Source organism: Amphiura filiformis, chromosome 2 (genome assembly GCF_039555335.1).
Source record: "Amphiura filiformis chromosome 2, Afil_fr2py, whole genome shotgun sequence".
NCBI lineage: Eukaryota > Metazoa > Echinodermata > Ophiuroidea > Amphilepidida > Amphiuridae > Amphiura > Amphiura filiformis.
The window spans coordinates 11,005,841-11,027,788 of record NC_092629.1 but is presented as its reverse complement, the minus strand read 5'-3'; the positions used below and the strand labels follow the sequence as shown (position 1 = coordinate 11,027,788).

General features: G+C 37.5%; 1 protein-coding gene across 2 annotated transcripts in view; it reads right to left on the bottom strand.

The window, feature by feature from the left end:
* Positions 1-4,446: 4,446 nt before the first annotated feature.
* The window catches only part of LOC140145873 (AP-1 complex subunit mu-1-like), a 33,855-nt gene continuing 16,353 nt past the window's right edge, over positions 4,447-21,948 (bottom strand). The window contains exons 3-9 of one of the 2 annotated variants that reach the window (XM_072167570.1): positions 21,733-21,800; positions 18,935-19,065; positions 18,327-18,471; positions 9,809-9,935; positions 8,360-8,502; positions 6,460-6,690; positions 4,447-4,844 (exon numbers count right to left, since the gene is read on the bottom strand). In XM_072167570.1, the coding sequence (XP_072023671.1) occupies positions 4,683-4,844; positions 6,460-6,690; positions 8,360-8,502; positions 9,809-9,935; positions 18,327-18,471; positions 18,935-19,065; positions 21,733-21,800 (1,007 nt within the window). In that variant the 3' untranslated portion in view covers positions 4,447-4,682. The remainder of the gene's footprint in view (positions 4,845-6,459; positions 6,691-8,359; positions 8,503-9,808; positions 9,936-18,326; positions 18,472-18,934; positions 19,066-21,732; positions 21,801-21,948) is intronic. The other variant, XM_072167571.1, reaches the window with a different exon arrangement.

The window sequence follows — 21,948 nt, the reverse complement described above, 5'->3', positions numbered from 1 at the left end:
AATGGTCAAAAGTTGAATGCCATATTGACATTAATTAACAATTATCGCAGACTTCATTATGAGGACAATTTAAGACTATAATTTCATCAGTGTAAATCTACTAATCTAGGCAGGTGCAACTTATCTGGCAATATGGTTCGTACACTGAAAAGCAGTGTTCAAAGTAAAGTGGGTCCTTAGGTTAAATGCCTGCAAAAAACACTGCAGGCCCTGCCGATACGCTACCTTGTAAGCCCGCAACACCTGTGAAATGTCACCAAAGTCAGCATGATGGTCTTGCTGGACTCATTATGCTGACTTCAACCTCAAACCATGGAATTACATGTTGCTGATTTGCGAGTGAAATCGTACAAAGTGTCGCTACTGTGTGACCTGCACCCACAAAATGTAAAAGTAAAGTCGCCAGTTGGCTGCTGAATTGCTGTTCTTTGTTTGACGTGCACCTGCACATGCCAAAAGTATGTCTTTGTGAATGGGACATTCTGTATGCCAATAGTATGTATGTCATTTGTCAATGGTGCACAACATGCACAATAGGGTATTCACAAAGGCCATACTACTGGCTTGTACATGTATGCATCAAACAAAGAACATCAACTCAGCAGCCAGGAGGTCTCAAAACTACCAATTTGCGACTTAATTTTGTGGGAGCAGGTCACATGTATGAGGGTGCAGAGATTTCAAACCCTTGGGCCTGAGTGGCCTTCAAAATGTTTTGCTTATTTCAAACACTGCTGAAAAGCTTATAGACAAAGTATGGTAGTGTTAAGGTTGCTGGGGATGGATTAGCAAGTAAAGTTTATTAAATGATTATAATTTGTCATGTTCTTATTTACTATAATAACTATAAACATGCGGGACATGTGGGAATTTCAAGCATCATTGGCTTTTTCCATAATGTATAAAATAATCTAACGGAAAATCTTTGACACATACAAATATTGAGTGCTCATGAGAGAAATTGTGTTAAATATTTCCCCACCGAGGTGAACTAGAGACTGTGGGCCTATATTTTCCCAAGATGAAGTCCGAGGGCAAATAGTAGGCCTATGGTCTTCAGTCACTGAGTGGAAATATTTTGCATTATTTCCAGAATACAGAGCAGTCAATATGTGTCTTATACGATGTATGAAAATATTCAGTTTGTCCCCTCAAAAGTAACTAAACAAATAAGCAGCCAATCTGATCGCTGAGTATCATGTGACATTAGACAGCGATCCAACGTTCCAATAGACAGCGACTCTCAGTGGCGTAACTAGGGTTGGTATCGCCGGGGCAAGAAACAAAATTGGCACCCCCCCCCATTGTCAAACAATTGTTGACAAATAAAGCCTACCACTGATTAATTTTGGTTACTAAAAGTTCAATATCGGTCTTAAAATGTTCTTTCAATTGATTTTGTGCTGAAATGCGCATGAAGCGTGTGAATTGGTCAATTTGGCACCCCTAAGGCACCCGGGGCATGTTGCCCCACTAGTTACGCCACTGGCGACTGTTCATCAATGTCAGGGATATTTTCATGTGTTATGTATAATTCAAAATAGCTTCACCTTCTAAATTGCTCTTTCTTTGTCAACTTCTGAGATGCAACTGAAAAGTTCATATCGTCGTTGGGCAGGAAAAGCCTCCTATGTACCTGTGGCCCTTGAACATGTTTAAAACAAAACTCCCAAGATGCTACATATGTTTTGCTTTAAACATGTGCAGGGGCCAATGACACATAGGAGGTTTTTTCCTGCCCAACGACGTTGCAAAATGAAATACAAGCTATTTTATATTTAACCATGTTCTTATTGATGGTGTTAGCACAAGAGCATTAAATGTCATATTCACAAAATTAGTGTTTCTCCCAACCAGCTCTTACAAGGGTATCAGTGTCATTGCATAAAATAACAAGATGAATACTAATGTACACAAGCCAGCCTACAATGTACCTTTGTTTTTCTTGGATATTTCATTTGTATCCAAAGTCTTCAACTCTTCATGTGACAAATCAAAATATGGTATATCTATACATAATGAATGTGTGCTGCAAAGCATCTAAAGGCTAAGACAAGTTATGTCTCAAAAGCCCAGGGTGGTTTCAAAAACCTATTTACACAATTGAAGTACAAATATCAATTGTTTTATACCTAATCAATGCATCAAATTGATCTCAACTGTAACTGCCTATTTAAATCAAGCTTCAAATGTTGCGAGTATCGAATCAAGTGAATTTTCTTCAAAATACTTCTCAGAATTTATTGATTTCAAAAAAAGAAAGGAAATGAATTTGCTGTTTCACTGAGAAGAAAAACAAACATGCGCGACGGCTTTTGAGACATAACATTTATCTTTTTAGCCTAAACTGATGTACTGTCATGATTATCGCATACGGACAAATACCAAACACCTAAAAACAGTACCATGACAGGTACTTTGTATGATATTGACTGGAGAGGGTGAGGTATCAAAATGTTTAGTGTCAAGCCATTTTGTCCCTACCTGGATTCAGCCAATCACCAAAATGTCTCTGAATAATATTGGGATGGTTTATAGTTATCCCAGATTTGTCCATATGTGGTGTTCACAACGGTATGATGCCCAAGATAAGACTACTATTTCTTTTTAAGTTCTTTCTAACGAGTTCATTTTGCTTGAAGACCACTTTCTAAAACTTGCTCAGTCCACCACCAATATTGGCTATTACAGCTGAAAACATGAAAGACATGACCTTGATCTTCCATACAGGGAGTGTACATGTAAATTTCAACTGGAGTCACCCATTCAGGTAACCCCATGTAATTTGCACTCCCTGTGTGGAAGATTAAGGTCATGTCTTCCATTAATTAGGGTGTATGGGTTTCAACTGGAAATGCCCTTTGTTTCTCATTCACTACTTGGTCATACTTCAACAGCCAATACCGTCACAAGAAAAAACATCTTTGTGACTTATTATAGTCTTCAATGCCAAACCCACAAGGCCACTACTCATTATAGTATACAGTGGTCCAAATCATTCCATAAACTATGTAACAACTTGGGGACTTGCAACTGAGAAGCACACACCCTAAACATACCACAATAACCATTTGCAGCCAGGATCAGCTCTCTGAGTTCTGTACTAAATAACAACAGGACAAGTAACAGGAAGTCTGTCCAGAAGAATTTCAAGCTAGCTAAATTTGCACAAGAGCAAACTAAACAATACTTCCAGACCTCAAACTTCTTCCCTCATGCACCAGTGTCCTGTGTCTTGATATTGATAGAGCTATCTTGACTGCCAGATGCAGATTACTACTTTTTTGAAATGGAAAATATAATTGTAACAACGTTTCAAAATGTTATGAAAAAACATTCAATTTTTAATCAAAATTGCTTTGTTAAACCAAGATAAATGAGTAACATCAGGTAGCTGGACTGAGCCAAGTTTGGATAACCTCTCTTCAATTACTATAATACCCAATATTTTATGTAGTACTACATTTCTTTGCTCAAATAACTTATTTGGTTTTAATTCACCCTGACTTGGTAGTCTCCGTTCTGTGTGATGTATCGTACCCATGGTAACGCTTGATACCCACTCTTCTCAATGATCTTCAAATAACGAACCTAAAGAGTGGAGATAAACAAAAGGAACATCAGAATCTATTCATGGAATTCAAGTTATAAATTGGTGTTAAATTTCTACTTTGAACTCCTCAGTCATATTGATTTCAAGTCATAATTCACTGTGTGAAAGAATTATGTGCATTTGAGTTGTTTTGTAAGAGAAGCATTTTTGTGTTTTCAATGAAGTTAAAGCCATAATGTATGAATTAGGTCAAATTTAAATTTTGTTATTAGTTTACTAAAAATTATATAATATTAGTAACAACTGTCAAGGAGGTTTTCTGATTAATTAAAGCTGAAATATTGAGGTCAAATGAAAGAAAACCAATAGCGGCTTAACTGTGGAGCTCTATGGGGGAATTGGCAAATCAACCGGGTTTTATTATAAAATCTCTCAATTTTACTGCAATTAAAGCACTTCCAGCTTAGCCTTTCACGTGGTATTTTAGTACAACGTGGGCTTTACAATCACGCAAAATGTAGAAATTCAAGAAAAAATGAGGGTGTCGCTTTGGAGCAAATCACACATGGCTTTAATGACAGGAGAAATTCAAAATAGATATCAAATCACGATGAGAAATAACTCAAGGTAGGCGTGATTTTGGAGGCAACCTGATTTTCCAAAAAATGCACAAATCAACGATCTAAAAAAAATTTGATCTAAAATTTTTTTATAGATTTTTCCTAAAATGTCAAAAAACGCATTTGGAGCCAAAATATGCAAATTGCGCCTCAAATAATGCAATTGAGTATTCTTAGCAGCTCTAACTTAGGCCTCTATCCTGGGAAAATGGAGAAATGCACAGGACTATGTTGTGTGTATAAGCCTACAAATATCTCACCTGTATGCGGATGTAGTGAAGTATGGAATCTCAAATCTAACACTGATTGGTGGCCTACCCTCAGCCTCTTCTGCCTCCACGCTGGGCAGGTTGAAATGCGCCCTCATCAGAAATTCTTTGCCTCCCTGTAAAATGTGGAAAACAAGGAAATAAGATATGTGAAGTATGGAATCTCAAATCTAACACTGATTGGTGGCCTGCCCTCAGCCTCTTCTGCCTCCACGCTGGGCAGGTTGAAATGCGCCCTCATCAGAAATTCTTTGCCTCCCTGTAAAATGAGGAAAACAAGGAAATAAGATATGTGAAGTATGGAATCTCAAATCTAACACTGATTGGTGGCCTGCCCTCAGCCTCTTCTGCCTCCACGCTGGGCAGGTTGAAATGCGCCCTCATCAGAAATTCTTTGCCTCCCTGTAAAATGTGGAAAACAAGGAAATAAGATATGTGAAGTATGGAATCTCAAATCTAACACTGATTGGTGGCCTGCCCTCAGCCTCTTCTGCCTCCGCGCTGGGCAGGGTTCGCAGGTTTTTGCCGCAGGTGGAAAAAAACCGCGGTTTTAACCACGGTTTTAACCACTTGGCAAAAACAGTTTTTGCCAGTTTTTGCCGGCAAAAATGGCAAAAACTAAAAAAGTGATTTATAGTTCAGTGTTTTCATCTCAAAACAAATTATTAAGTTACAAAAGTAGGTTCCAGAGTATAACAAGGCCAGATTTTGTAATTACAAGCAATATATTAAGAAATTAAAGGCATGTGTTTTCATTGCTCAAGTGCATTTAATCGAAATGTGGCATGTATCAAATTCAAAACATTTTCATTTTAAGGACTTGAGGAGACAAAAATATGTTGAATGATTAGTTAAAAGTTGTGTGTTACTGTTTATGAGCTTTCTGTGTCACTTTTTAATATTTGAGTGACTATATGTGAGTTTTTGCCAGGTTTTGCCATTTTTGCTGGTTTAAACCAGGCAAAAACTGGCAAAAACAGTTTTTGCCAGGTTTTTGCCACTTTGCTGGCAAAAACAGGTTTTTGCCGGCAAAAACCGAACCCTGACGCTGGGCAGGTTGAAATGCGCCCTCATCAGAAATTCTTTGCCTCCCTGTAAAATGTGGAAAACAAGGAAATAAGATATGTGAAGTATATATGGAATCTCAAATCTAACACTGATTGGTGGCCTGCCCTCAGCCTCTTCTGCCTCCACGCTGGGCAGGTTGAAATGTGCCCTCATCAGAAATTCTTTGCCTCCCTGTAAAATGCATAAAATACGGAAATATAGATATACTGTGCTGGGTGACTAGGCAAGCCAGCAACAAACATATGGATATGGTATAATATCTGTCACCAATATATTTGTAGAGCAAACCCAAAGTGCCTATAAAAGTTTGACCTTGTTGACCTTCCTTATAGGCCTACTAGATAGTAAAATTATGTCATTATCCAATTACAAATTTTTTTCGTAATGAAAACCTCCCTTGTGTCTCCCTTCAAGTAATGGAGGATGTGGTCCAAAGAATTTATTTGGCAGGAAACTCTGGCATAAATTTGAATGCAAGAAGCACTTATGACCCTCTTGCATAATTGATAAATCTACGGCTATTTACTAAATGTAGGGTAAAGTTCCCTTTATTATTAAAGTTCCCTGAAAACAGTATCCAAATACAACCTGCCGCTCAATTTCTGACGTTATACACAAAATGTGACAAGTGAGTTACTGTAATATTACATACATACAATAGGCTATCATTTACTGAAAACACCAAATGTCTAGCATACTTGGTTCTAAAGTTATGAAGATTTTTATGTCCATTTTCTAATGTATTTTATTGTTTTTTTAATCCATATTTTTACCTTGATCTCAATTTCAAATTTGCCCCCTTTGGCCCCCATGGACCAGATCGTGTCACAAATAGGCAAAAAATGTGTTATACAAGCGCACATAGCGTAAGTGCTCTGCTCAACAGTGTTTAGGCCATAAGGGTTGGAGGGTCCCCCTGACCTCACCACTTATCAAAGGAAGTACTTACTGGGAAAGATTTGATGTGCCAGATACACTGATTTTGTTCCGGGATGTACTTAGCATATCCAACTGTAGTCTTGAACTTTGGCGAGTCAGCATCGCTGGGTACGGAAATCAAGATGTCCACGTTGTTGGCTGTAGACCTCCGCTTGAACTGGCTCTTCGCTTTAATCATGTACTCGACGCGGGAATGGGAGTGATGCTCTATGACAGACTCTATCCAGATGAGTGGTTTCACCTGGTTAATAAACACAACAGAAAATTAATGTCTGGTGAAATATGTTTGGTAAGAACAGTAGACTTAAGGGTACATGATCTATTGTTGGACGAAGCAGCCAAAAAATTGATGTTAATTATCTAAATCAATATATTATTGAAAAGTAACACTTTGATGTTTTGCATTCTAAAACTTCTACAAATCATATACTTTGAAAACTTGCTTGGTTTATTGTTGTGAATAAGTTATGTACATTTTACAAAAGTGTTGTTGTTTCAACCCTCTTTACAACGTAACTCAAGAACCACAGGACCCACAAGAGTTTATCTGTGATATTTGAATTCTTCAACACACTCGCTATGAAATGATCAATGCAATTTTTGCCAAAGCTCACTACCATTCGCAAGATGCTGTGAACTACCAAATCGCAACAGTTTGAAATAGTTGCTAACCTTAATGACACCAATTAATAGATGTTTGCCATCATAACATATTTTTGAAGGAGGGCACAGAAATGTACTCTAACATGGGAATCACACTCACAGTACCTACGCTCTTCTCTAATTTTCAAAATGAAATTTTTCTCATATCTTTTCCATAACATTATGCTAATTATGACCATAGGTCATCTGAAAATAATTAGTACTGTTATACATTCCACAGTACATTCATTTGGAGTAACCTTTGTTTTTGTACTCTTATTACCAATTGATGGGCTTACTGACTCCACACAGTTAGGAAGAGATCAATCATTAATACTTGGTCATTATAATGTTTTAAATCCTATGGGCATTGTTTAACTACAAGATATATTCATTTGAGTAGCCAATTAAAATAGTGATTTTTAGATCTCTTATAACTTCTGGCAGAGAAGCACAGCAGTTGTTTATATCTTGAGAACGTGCACAGTGTAAACACGGAAGTGGAGCTCTGATTGGCTGATTCAATCGTCTGACAATCATAACAATGGACTGATAATCTGATTGGCCGATTACGTGTCAACATGTTGGGAACACAAAGCTCTGCATATGTCGCTCATTAACAAGGCGCTCACGTCAATGTGAGCAAGGGACTGCCGTTCTTTTCTGAAACCCTTCACCCCTGCTGGGCATTCATACCATATATCTAACTGGCTCAATAGCATATGATATAGGCTTCTTTGTGAAAACCTATAATTAGGCTGGTAGTTTCCATGGGGTTAAAATAACATAATCACAGACGGGTACTAACCATTTTAGAACACCCTGATATTGATGGCTCAGCAGCACAAAGACGCATGTCCATTATAGCTGCTGTGAGTATAATTACCTGTAATTACCACATGTTCACTCAATGCACAATGCATGCCCTGTACAAGTATATACACAATACACAAGTCGTGGGCAGAGTGCAAGACTATCGTAAGTGCGGCAGAATATAATAGCTGCCATTTGCAATATTTCAATAAATGTACTTATTTTAGATCAATAAAACATATAGAACACCAACTACATGTAAAGGTAATATCTTGGGTTAGCTTAGAGGCCATCAGAAAAGTAATACTATTACATTCTACTGCACTTACGATGGTCTTGCACTATGCCCACAACAACGTGAAATCATGCATATCTTAAGCCATATACACAGCAGCAACTGGACATACATCCTTGTGCCACTGACTATCAATTTGAGGTATTTACAATGTACTTACATGTGTGTTGAGTCTGTATGACATGAGTTCAAATTCACCGTCGGGAGGAATGAATGATATGGTCCTGTCGTTCTCAAACCGAGACAGACGTACGCACTGGTGAAATTTCACATCTTCCAATTCGACTGACTTGCTCTTTCCTCCTTGAGAAAATGTGAAGGATTGGTGATAAGTACATTTTGTCATTAAAGTACACCTACCACCTCTGTTATAGTTTGTTCGGTTTATAATTGGCAAAAAAAATAAGACTCAACATCATGTATTGATATAGAAAGGCATGCATGTTGCGGTCAGCACTTATGCTAGTTGTGTGTTATGTGTAATGCGAGACTGGCACACGCTTAACGTTAATTTATGCGTGCGTAAGTTAGAACTTCATTGACACATGCAGATTACAAAAACCAAATAATTTTTGCCAATTACAGGATGAACAAACTAAAGGAACCAGGAACTAAATGCATACAATTTGTTACAGTAGGTTGGCAGAGTGTCCTGGTATTCAATTCTCAGGTTCTGTAATCATCAATACTCATCTTTAAAAATGTATGTCCTATACCTCATTCAATGATTATCTGAAACAATGGTGCTATACCTTCTTGTATATAATACAATCTAACCTCTTTTATGTACACAGTGGCAGCACTAGGAATTTGGGGGGGGGGCAAAGTGAATTTCAGGGGGGAAAATCAACCAATTTTGCACAAAATTGCCGCAATAAGTGGAAATTTGTGTGATTTGGGGTTTTGGCCTCAAAAGTGTGGGGGGGGGGGAAGTAAAATATTGGGAGGGCAAATGCCCCCTTATGCCCCCTCCCCCGTAGTGCCGCCACTGTTTACTCTTAGTTATCCAAACATGTGATCTTCATAGGGAAACATGTTTTGAATGCTTTGAGACCTTAATCCGGATTTTTTCACTTATCTGGCCAACGCTTGGTGAGGGGCAGGGGGATGGGGTCCCTTGGTTACACTACCGGGACAGTGTATTTTTTAAGACCTTAATTTGATGTTCTGAAGCATTTAGATGGATATAACTATGTAACCGAGTGTACTAAAATACCATCTTTCAGTGTTATTACCCCATTTTTAGAAATTATTTTGTTGTCTCAATGTTAGCACTTCACACACTTGATGCAAAATTACGTATTATCTGACTTGCAAATTGCCTTTGTAGGAAAATGCTCAAAAAAGCTTTTAAAAGTGTGAAATCATAGTAAAATAGCTCAAATTGAGCTAAAATGGAAGAAAATGCTTAAATTTAAGCAACTAAAGAGCGAAGCTGAAATTAACTGAAAAGATGACAATTAATCACTAATCCGGATTTTTTCACTTATCTGGCCAACGCTTGGTGAGGGGCAGGGGGATGGGGTCCCTTGGTTACACTACCGGGACAGTGTATTTTTCAAGATGCCTAAATGACCCTTGGATTCATTCATTCATGTTTCATACTCACTGCCTGTGCTTTCAAAGAGTACTTTGTCGTTGAGACCCAGCCGTAATTCTGGCATGCCGCTAAGGAACACTCGCATCTTCACAGCTCCGACGATTTCACTTCGTAACACATTACCATTTGCATTTACCTACAATATCAAAAACATGTGTTACAACATTATAATTCATATTGTGATGTGCCCTGAGTAATTTGATTTAATTTAATTATTTAACTTTGTTTACAAGCTGAAAGTATTTCATGAGATGGGAAACCCCTTGTATTTTGGAATTCCCCAAATTATTGTAAACAAAGTCAGAGCTATGTTTGGAACTTGGAAAGCCCCAGTTCATTATTGCACCATCAGGAAAACCCTCCAGGAAGTGATGTAATGTGAATGTGTATAATTAATCTTGGGAAATCCCAAGATTGCAGCAATGTTGTGAAAATGTGATTGAAGTAATGGTTTATTAATAGATGATGGGTTTTTTGCATGAGTACTGATATAAAAAGCTGGAGGTTTTGTTGGGACTTTACAGAATGCCATGGGAGATTGAAAACTCCACATGTGTGTGATGGTCTTCGTGCTTCAAAAAAAAAGAAGTGCATTTTAACCAGTTTATATAGCCAATAATTGAGCTAATTTTAATACAGCAACGAAGAAGACAGCGAGCACACGAAAGTGCTCTTCCTCATCAAAGGATTAAAAGTTCTTCTGTCAAATTGCTGGAGTTTGCTGGGTTTGTGAAGGCCACGCATCTGTCAAAAAACAGCGGAGCTGTGTTAAAGAAACCTGTTCCCTGGAGAAAGAGAGAATGGTGAAAGAAACACCATTTTTGGAGAAAGCAGCGCAAGGAGATATATTTGTGGAGAATGCAGCGCAAGGAGATATATTTGTGGAGATAGCAGCGCAAAGGAGATTGGAGGAAGCATCATCATTTTCGTATGAGGATTTTATACATAAGGATTTATAAATGCAAGTGTACTATGGACTTCGCTGATTTTCGCAGGACAAGTGAATAAGGATATATTACATCAGTCGTCCAGAACATTGCAAGAACTCTAGGATCACCAACAAGAAGACAGCTGGTTAAGTACTGATATAGTAAAACTGTCATTGTGTGATTTTATTGTATATGCGATATTGTTATTATATGTACCAATCATACTCTGTTTTCAATTAAAGACTTAGATTTTGTTAGCTTAAACAAACAGTGTATTTGTGTTGTGCATTCGTGTGAGTTCGGGAAAAAGGTGATTTTGGCCTTGAGTCAAGTACGACTCGTAACAAAAATTGGGGGCTCAAGCGTCCGGGAAATACACTGTAAAAAAGTTAACATTAATTTACTAAAGTCTTGAGCGTGAAAGTACAGTATGGCAGAGTTTAAAGCAGAAGAGTTTCTTGAAACTATAAATTGGGAGAAGTTTGATGAGTTGAAGAAGCCTGATTTATTAGCATTTGCCAAACATTATAACTTGAAAGTAAAGCAAGCTACAAGAAAGCAAATAATCAAAAATGCATTGATTGATGTTTTGGTCGGGAGGACATTTTGATGAATCCTATTTGGCAGAGAAACTTGACGTAGAAACTGAAATTGGTGGGGACTCAGCATTTAAATTGAAAGAGTTGGAAATTCAATTAGAACTGAGGAAAATGGAAATGGACCAAAAGAAAATAGAAATGGACCAAAAAGAAAAACTGGAAATGATCAAGTTAGAGAATGAAAATAAAGAAAAACAAGAACGGCTAGACATTGAAAAACAAAAACTAGCAATGGAAGAAAAAGCACGCTTAAGAAAAGATGGCGCTTGAGCACCACAAATTAGAAATGGAAGAAAAGGAAAAACTAGCAAAAATTCAAATGGAAGCACATTTGAAAGAAAAAGAAATTGAGTTTGAACAAGAGAAGTTAGCAAAACTAGGTGACAAATACTCATCACGTTTCTCCTCAAAGTCAAAGTCAGGGTTTGATGTTACAAAGTATGTAAAGCTTGTGCCTAAATTCAAAGAGAAAGAAGTTGACGAGTACTTTCAACATTTTGAAAAGGTAGCTACAAATTTGAAATGGCCTCCAGAGCATTGGACCCTACTGTTACAAAGTAGTTTTGTGGGGAAGGCCAGGGAAACTTACTCAGCTCTACCAATAGAGAAGTGTAATGATTATGAAGAAGTCAAACAGGCAGTTCTCAAGGCCTATGAACTGGTGCCTGAAGCATACAGACAAAAGTTCAGAGATTCAAGAAAGCAAGCAGATCAAACCCATGTAGAATTTGCTAGAGTAAAAGAACAAATGTTTGACAGGTGGCTTGGTTCAAAAGAAGTCAAATATGATTTCGCCAACTTAAGCAATTGGTTCTTATAGAAGAGTTCAAGAAATGTGTCCACGTTGACATTAAAACCCATTTGGATGAAAGCGCTAGCAAAATTAAGACGCTAAATGAAGCGGCGACAATGGCGGACGACTATGGCTTAACTCACAAATTGAATGGGAGTAAATTTAGTCATAACAGAAGTTATTCAAACAGGTTCAGCCATAACCAACCTAGAGCAAATCAGGGTGGTACACAAGAAAGGAGATCTCAGTCTAATTCACAGCATAGTGCTGGTGGTAGAGGGACCCCAGGGAGTTCAGGTAACAAAGCAAAATTTGGGACTGAATTTAAAGCCAAAGTAACTTGTACTCATTGTAAGAGACCAGGGCATACAATGACCCAGTGTTATTTCTTGAAAGGCAGACAAAGGCGACAAAAACAGCAGCAAACTGCTAGTAATACTGTGGGATGTGCAGTGTCACTTGAGTCAAAGAAAAAGTCAGTCAAATCAAGAAACAAGAATTCCCACAAAAGGGAGGTGAGACAGACAAGGTGTGTGAAGAATTTGAACCATTTGTGTTAGAGGGAGTAGTATCACTTGGTGAGAATGGTAGTCCAAAGCCCATTAAGATTGTGCGAGATACGTGTTGTGCACGGTCTATGATTCTGGAAGGAACTTTGCCCTTTAATGAGGATAGTTCAGCAGGTAATGCTTTGATCCAGGGTATTGGGATGGAAATAATTAGTGTACCTCTCCACAAAGTTAACTTGACATCTGACTTGGTTTCTGGTCCGGTAACCATAGGAGTTAGACATGAATTGCCAGTCAAAGGAGTGTCCATGTTGCTAGGAAATGATTTGGCAGGGGGAAGGTGTTTCCTGACCCAATAGTTACAGATAAGCCCTGTTTACAGGATGATAATAGTGAGGAAGAGGAGATATTTCCTGCATGTGCAGTGACACGGGCAATGAGTAAGAGAGCCTCATTAGAAACAATTGAGGACAACCAAATTGATGACTTAGGCTACAATTTGGAAGACACATTTGTGTCACAGTTGAATGAGAAAGAAGATAAACTTCCTTCTCCAGGGGATAAGAAGACCCCTCAAAATGACACAACCTCTGAGCATGAACAAATTGGGGAAAACATGAGAGACCCATTAAGTCATGACAAGCTGATTCTGGAGCAACAAAATGACCCAGAACTCAAAGAGATCAATCAAAGGGCATTGACCCTAGAAGAAGCAGAACAAAATTCTGTCTGTTTTTACAAACAAGATGGTGTGCTAATGAGAAAATGGCGCCCCTTGATGCACCTGCCGATGAAGAGTGGAAGGTAGTGCACCAAATTGTGGTACCAAAAGTCTACCACACTGAAGTTATTAACATAGCACATGATAGTCCCATGGCAGGGCATTTGGGTGTTAAGAAAACTCATGAAAGAATTCTGAGACATTTCTGGTGGCCCACTCTCAGAAAAGATGTTTCTGAATATTGCAAAACATGTCACATATGCCAAGTAGTAGGGAAGCCAAATCAGAAAATACCTCCTGCTCCATTGAAGCCAATTCCAGCCTTTGATGAACCATTTAGTAGGGTTATTATTGATTGTGTAGGCCCCCTACCAAAGACTAAGTCAGGTAATCAATACCTTCTGACAATTATATGCTTGGCGTCAACACGCTTTCCTGAAGCCATACCCTTGAGAAATATTAAAGCAGTGACTATAGTGAAAGCTTTAACCAAGTTCTTCACATTTGTGGGGCTCCCCAAGTCCATACAGTCAGACCAAGGATCAAACTTTACTTCTGGAGTATTTCAGCAGGTCATGTATCAATTAGGTATAGAACAGTATACCTCAAGTGCTTACCATCCAGAATCACAAGGTGCACTAGAAAGGTTCCACCAAACATTGAAAAACATGATCAGGACATACTGTTTGGAATTTCAGAGGGACTGGGATGAGGGAGTACACTTGTTGTTGTTTGCTGCTAGGGAAGCTGTTCAGGAAACTTTAGGATTTAGTCCTTTTGAGTTAGTGTTTGGACACACAGTGCGCGGGCCCTTAAAGTTGTTGAAAGAAAAGTGGCTCAATGAGAAATCAGATATCAAGTTATTGGATTATGTCTCCAATTTTAAGCATAGGCTTAACAGAGCAACTGATATCGCCAAGGAAAACTTGAAACAGGGTCAGGCCAAAATGAAGCAATGGTATGATAAACATGCCAAAGAGAGAGTGTTCAAACCAGGTGACAAAGTTCTAGTACTGTTTCCAATTCCAGGACACCCATTACAAGCCAGATATCATGGCCCATGTGAGGTAGAGTCAAAAGTGGGTGAAGTAGATTATATTATCAAGACTCCTGGTAGACGCAAGAGCAGGCAGTTATGCCACATAAATATGCTCAAAGAGTATGTTGAAAGAAGTGACAGTGGCATTCCAAAACCTGTGTGTACAGTAAAACATGCTGATAATGTAGACAAACATGCCGATGTAGACAAAATCGCCAATGTAGACAAGAGTAAAGATGACAATTCTGATGTCACATTTGACCAGGATAAAGAGCTGGAGCACAAAGAGTATAATGTAAAATTGAACAATTCTGATGTGCTCACTAATTTGGACTCAAAGTTAGGTCATCTTTCTCAAGATCAACAAAGTCAAATTGCAAATTTGATTCACAAATTTGACAATATATTTCCTGATACGCCAAGTAGAACAAATGCTGCATTTCATGATGTAGATGTTGGTGATACAAAACCAATCAAGCAGCATCCTTATAGAGTCAATCCATTGAAAATGGAACATCTCAAAAATGAGATCAATTACATGCTAGACAATGATATCATAGAACCAAGTAGTAGTGAATGGAGTTCACCGTGTATACTTGTTCCCAAGCCTGATGGTTCATACCGATTGGTCGCAGACATGAGAGCTGCAAATGTTCATTCAAAGACAGATTCGTACCCAATTCCAAGAATTGATGATTGCATAGACAAAATTGGGAATGCAAAATTTGTTAGCAAATTTGATCTTTTGAAAGGGTACTGGCAGGTTCCACTCACAGACCGTGCCAAAGAGATTTCTGCTTTTTGTACACCATTTGGTCTTTACCAATACAAAGTTATGCCATTTGGGTTGAAAAATGCACCGCAACATTTCAGAGAATGGTAAATCAAATTGTGGCAGACATAGAGGGATGTGAAGCGTATGTAGATGATTTGATTGTTTACAGTCAAACTTGGGAACAACACATGGAACAACTCCATCAATTGTTTGAGAAGCTGTCTGAAGTATAGTTGACAGTCAATCTGGTAAAAAGTGAGTTTTGCCATGCCACAGTCACATACTTAGGATATGTTGTAGGTCAAGGTCAGGTGAAACCTATCAAAGCCAAAGTTGAAGCAATTGAGCAATACCCCACACCTGTAAACAAGAAGGCACTCATGAGATTTCTAGGAATGGTTGGCTATTATAGAAAGTTCTGTCCAAACTTTTCAGAGATAGCAAGTCCTTTGACTGATTTGTTGAAGAAAGATGCAAAATTCATTTGGTCAGAACAGTGTGAAAATGCTTTTCACAGAGTCAAATCTATACTCATGAGTTCACCAGTGCTTACTGCACCTGATTTTCAGAAGCAGTTCAAGTTGACTGTTGATGCCAGTGACATAGGCTGTGGAGGTGTTGTGATGCAAGAGGGTGAAGATCAAATAGATCACCCCATTTGTTACTTTACTTTTCAAGGAAATTCAACAAGCACCAGAGAAATTACTCCACAATTGAGAAGGAGTGTTTAGCATTGCTATTAGCATTGCTACATTTTGATGTGTATTTGGGTACCACAGTATACCCTGTGCTTGTTTTCACAGATCACAATCCCCTCACCTTCATCAACAGGATGAAGAACAAAAACCAAAGACTGGTGAGGTGGAGTTTGACCTTGCAAGAGTACAATCTGGACATCAAACATATTAAGGGAAAAGACAATGTAATGGCTGATGCCCTGTCCAGAATTGCATAAGAAAACCTGACAAACAAAAATTTCCTTTAAAAGGGAAGTTGTATGTGACAAGTAGTCACTGTGTATGATGAGTTAAATACTCAAAGTTGATAATATGTTGAAGTTGATGTAAAAGAAGAAAACACTTAAGAAAGTTTTCATTACATTCGAACTTTCTTCTTTTAAGGGGGAGGGTGTGATGTGCCCTGAGTAATTTGATTTAATTTAATTATTTAACTTTGTTTACAAGCTGAAAGTACTTCATGAGATGGAAAAGCCCCTTGTACGTGCAAGATAATGGTGTGGAAAGTCATTTTGGAATTCCCCCAAATTATTGTAAACAAAGTCAGAGCTATGTTTGGAACTTGGAAAGCCCCAGTTCATTATTGCACCATCAGGAAAACCCTCCAGGAAGTGATGTAATGTGAATGTGTATAATTAATCTTGGGAAATCCCAAGATTGCAGCAATGTTGTGAAAATGTGATTGAAGTAATGGTTTATTAATAGATGATGGGTTTTTTGCATGAGTACTGATATAAAAAGCTGGAGGTTTTTGTTGGGACTTTACAGAATGCCATGGGAGATTGAAAACTCCACATGTGTGTGATGGTCTTCGTGCTTCAAAAAAGAAGTGCATTTTAACCAGTTTATATAGCCAATAATTGAGCTAATTTTAATACAGCAACGAAGAAGACAGCGAGCACACGAAAGTGCTCTTCCTCATCAAAGGATTAAAAGTTCTTCTGTCAAATTGCTGGAGTTTGCTGGGTTTGTGAAGGCCACGCATCTGTCAAAAAACAGCGGAGCTGTGTTAAAGAAACCTGTTCCCTGGAGAAAGAGAGAATGGTGAAAGAAACACCATTTTTGGAGAAAGCAGCGCAAGGAGATATATTTGTGGAGAATGCAGCGCAAGGAGATATATTTGTGGAGATAGCAGCGCAAAGGAGATTGGAGGAAGCATCATCATTTTCGTATGAGGATTTTATACATAAGGATTTATAAATGCAAGTGTACTATGGACTTCGCTGATTTTCGCATGAGGACAAGTGAATAAGGATATATTACATCAGTCGTCCAGAACATTGCAAGAACTCTAGGATCACCAACAAGAAGACAGCTGGTTAAGTACTGATATAGTAAAACTGTCATTGTGTGATTTTATTGTATATGCGATATTGTTATTATATGTACCAATCATACTCTGTTTTCAATTAAAGACTTAGATTTTGTTAGCTTAAACAAACAGTGTATTTGTGTTGTGCATTCGTGTGAGTTCGGGAAAAAGGTGATTTTGGCCTTGAGTCAAGTACGACTCGTAACAATATCATCTTGGTCAAATCATCTACACTGGATTTTGTAATACTATTTTATATTGTCCTCTATTTTATACAGTTTATGCGACACTCTAGAATCTAAAGAATTGGATATTTCTCCTTGCTGCACTCAGTTGCTGAAACAACTAAATAAAACTCTAATGGCAGCTTAAGAAAAGCTGCATATCGCACCAGCTGGAATAAATTTATTGAGGGTCCCATGTCGACAGGCGAACAGCGTTCCTGATGATGATGATGATGATGATGATGCACTCAGTTAGCTTAGGCAATTGAAAATACTGATTTAAAATTTTTGTCACATGATACTGACATTATAGTAGCATCTAGACAGGAAGTATGGCAAAGTGACCTTTTTTCAGGTGCATAGTCGGTGGCACCCATGAGTCAAGTGCGATTACTTTTACTCAATTAATTTTAACCACCTTTGCTCCCTGATACTGAAAGCAAGAAAGGTATTACAACGTTAATGTAGAGATCTGATTAAAATCACTTCACCGTTGCATACAGAAAAATACCAACATCTATGGCAATACTTCCGCATATGGTACGCAACCCACAAGCTGCACTTTCTTTCATGATGATGCACTGTTCTCAAACAATCAGAGAATGTAGAGTTTTGGAATTAATCTAATACTGGAACGTACTTTTTTTTGCAAACAAAAAAAAGGGAAAAAAAAGCACGCCGTTCCAGTATTAGATTAATTCCAAAACTCTGTTGATGACTAAGAACATTCTCTCATTTAAATCAGAGAATGTATGAGAGGAGTGACATACCAGATTGTACCAAGCGGCACCACATGCACATCTACACTGCATGAATGTGCCCCTCCTCATTTGCATGCCTGAAGAGATAACTGAAGAATAATTTTATGGAAAAAACCAGATATACATACCAGTAAATTGACTGACTCTATAACATCTAGAAACACTTCATTCTTCCTATATTTGATGCCTTCACTTCTCCAGGAGACGGCATTGGTGATAGCTGGGGGTGGTTTGGGGGCTACTTCTAGTTTTTGCCCTTCTTGCGTGATGTACCTGAAATATAAAGTAAGAACATTTTCCTATTTGAGTTCACAGCAACATATGCTGACTAGAGGGGTACCGGGTGGGGGTTGACATTCTCCCAATCTTGGATTCCTATCACATCCCCCCATCAAAATGAGAAATTAGGGGAGGAGAAAAATGCCAAATATTAAGCTCCATTTTGGATCATCCCCATTAATAATAATCATGCTGCACCAGGGTGTACACATGCTAAAATTGGCTAAAGAATGCTAAAATGGAAAATAGTACAGCTCACAATTTCTGACTTGATTTCTGCGTTTGTATTGTTAATTTCGGCAGCGTAAACATATACACCCCGACAGCTGTGTACGTGTATATTCTGTGCCCAGCGCTGTTGGAAACTAGTGAGCCTGAAGATGCTGACCAACCGACCCAGGTGTTGGCACCTAAAGGGCAAGTTAACTTTTTTTTTAGCCCAAGTACCATAACTTACTCTTGTAGGATTTTGCTATCTGTTGTTTGGGGATATCCAAAATCTATGAGTTCGTCTAACAATTCATAAATTAGAACAAAATTGTCTCGTATACTCTCTTCCTCCAATTCTTTGAAGTATTCTTGAAACACCTGCGATGAAAAGAAAAAGGATCAAAGAAATTAATGAACCACTGTTTGAAAATTCAATATTTATGCAATCCTAAACTTAGTTGAACCTTTTTATTTTACTCCCCAACTTTTTATCAATCCACCCTTTATACAGATAAAGTTTAAACCATCACATTATTTCTGATTTTCAGACTCTCACACTGGCACTCTTTCTAAAGGGTGAACTACCAATAACGGTCACCATTTATTCTAGCCCTGAAATTTTGTTTTTATAATAAGCTAAGGGGGTACTACAGCCCTAGGCAATTTTGTGCCTATTTTTGCATTTTTCTCAAAACTTATAGCGCATTGGGGACAAGTAATATGTATAGTATAGGGGCAAGGACTACAACTACTGCACTGGACATTTTATTTCAGCACAGACAACAGTTGTGGAGTTACAGTCAAAAATGAGGGAAAACCAATATTTGATCAATAAATCAATAACTACTTGCTTTGAGTTGCTGAATTTTCAGTGCAGTAATCGTACTCCTTGCCCCTATAATATACGGTCATTTTCACGGTAAAGGGTGTAACTTTGGATTTTTAACATTTTAATCCGTAGTGTTCTAATAAAGCCACAGAATTCCATGATTTTTGGCCACATAAGTCATCTAGTTAGCAGCTACCTTGGGTAGCATAATCAGCTTTGGGAGTTACTGCGTTCAGTTTTAGCAGGCTTAAATGTACTTAATATTGCCATTTTGAAAAACTATAAAAATCAGTAACATTTTGTAAAACCCTGTGTTTTCTTCAGTTAGTTCATGGATAATTTTTCTTATCCTGAAAGTACAGTCATATGTTCAGTAAACACTGCCACATTAGATTTAATTGTGAACAGCCCTGTATTTTTGAGAACCGGACTTGATATTTGTCGTTTCGAGGCTTCATTTTCCGTTAACAATTGTTAACAAACTTTGTGGGTGTAGCTTTGGTTCATAATTCTTGGTTATTTCTTCACTTCTTCTTGATTCATAACAGTTGTTATCTTAACTTGAAATGGGTAACAAAATTAGTCGATTTGCAAGCTTTTAAAATGTTTATAAAATCTTGACTTCAAAGAGCCGCTTTTTCCGTTAACTTTTTGAAGCCTCGAAACAAACTGTTCAGCAAGCTTGTGCAAATATAAATAAAAGAGCTCATCCAATCTATTTATCAAAATGTAGCAAAGTAGATCCTCAAGTCACATGTTTTTAAATCGTGGAGATATATATCACCGTTTGAAAATGGGACCCAATACAAACTTTCCGTTAACAATTGAAGCCTCCGAAACAAATGAAGTCTCCGAAACAACAATAAGATTAATTATCATCTATGCATATCTAAATTGGTGTGTTTCATACTGATATCTGCATTGTAATTATTACTTGATATGTGCAGAATGTCATAAATTTAAAAAAATTTGACATTATGGTTAATGTTTGAAAAATATACTGATACCCAAAAAGCCTGTTTCGGAGGCTTCACATGCAAAAAACACCATACTTAACAAATGGGTGAAAAAATTAACATGTGATAAATCTACAACATCTGCCGCATAGAATCATTGATTCAATATACACAAGAAAATAACAGCTTAGATGATCCCAACACTATTGTTTTCAAAAAAACTACTTCTGCAATGTTTAACAATTGTTAACATGAAGCCTCCGAAACAAAACAAAAATGACTTGCTGTGATAATTTAATTTTTGTCACAACTGAAATTCAATACTTAGAAGCAAAGCATGAAAATTGGTAATTGTGATATTTTTTACCTATTTTTTTATGTCAACTTGTAGTGGTTAGCCAAATATTTTACTTTTATGATCACCTGTGTTGTTAACTGAAGCCTCCGAAACACAAATCGCTTGAATTGCCAATTCTAAAAATAACTCCAATTTCTGTGAAACTTGGCTGGGAGGTTCCTTTCATCAAGTAGTATTTGTACATGAAGTTAGACATTCAAATTATTTTAGGAACCCAATTAAAACTTAAAATATATTTTTAAGGTTTGGAAATTTCCATTGTAAATGACACTTGATGTTAAAAATTTTCAAAACTGCTATTACAAACATAGCAAAACATGGTATAAAATTTAACTTATATCTGTTGACTTACTTTGGAATGGGATTTCACATGTATTCCAGCTTTCATGTCATAATTTTCTGAGGTTATGTAAAATACATTTTTTCTTAGATTTTAACCAAAATGTTATGGAAATGTCAATTTTTTATTAGAAATCAAAAGGTTTAAGCCTTGAAACATTATTTTACTGGAATTTAAGTTGCTTCTATGCATGATTTCAGTAAACAGAAACATATTTAAGTGGTTTGAAATTTTGACCCAAAAGTTACACCCTTTACTGTGAAAATGACCATACATATCTTACTTGTCACCAATGTGCTATAATTTTTGAGAATAATGCAAAAATAGGCATAAAATTGGCCAGGGGTGTAGTACCCCCTTAACTGCTCTTGAACAGAGTTGCTCTAGTCATTTACAAAGTTTTAGTAAGGTTCAATACCTATTTACCAGAGTGCAGGCTTCCCAGCTTATTGCAGCCACAATACTTATGTTCCCAATTAAAATGAGGGATTCCCCTGCCAAGCTGGGGAAAGCTGCACACTGATATTCAGGTATATATACCCTAATTTACAAAGCTACTTACATGACATATCTTGTGTAGAATTGTGAAGACTAAGGACACATTGGCATTTTTCTTGGATGTTGTAACCACTGATTTATACTGGTCAAGGAAATGATAAAAATTGAGTGAAATCTACAATGACTCATCGGACATTTAACCTTTAAGATTTGCCCACAGAACTTTACCTACTTCTGTGCCTTTTGTATATTGGGCTAGATTCCAGTTAAAATCCCATTA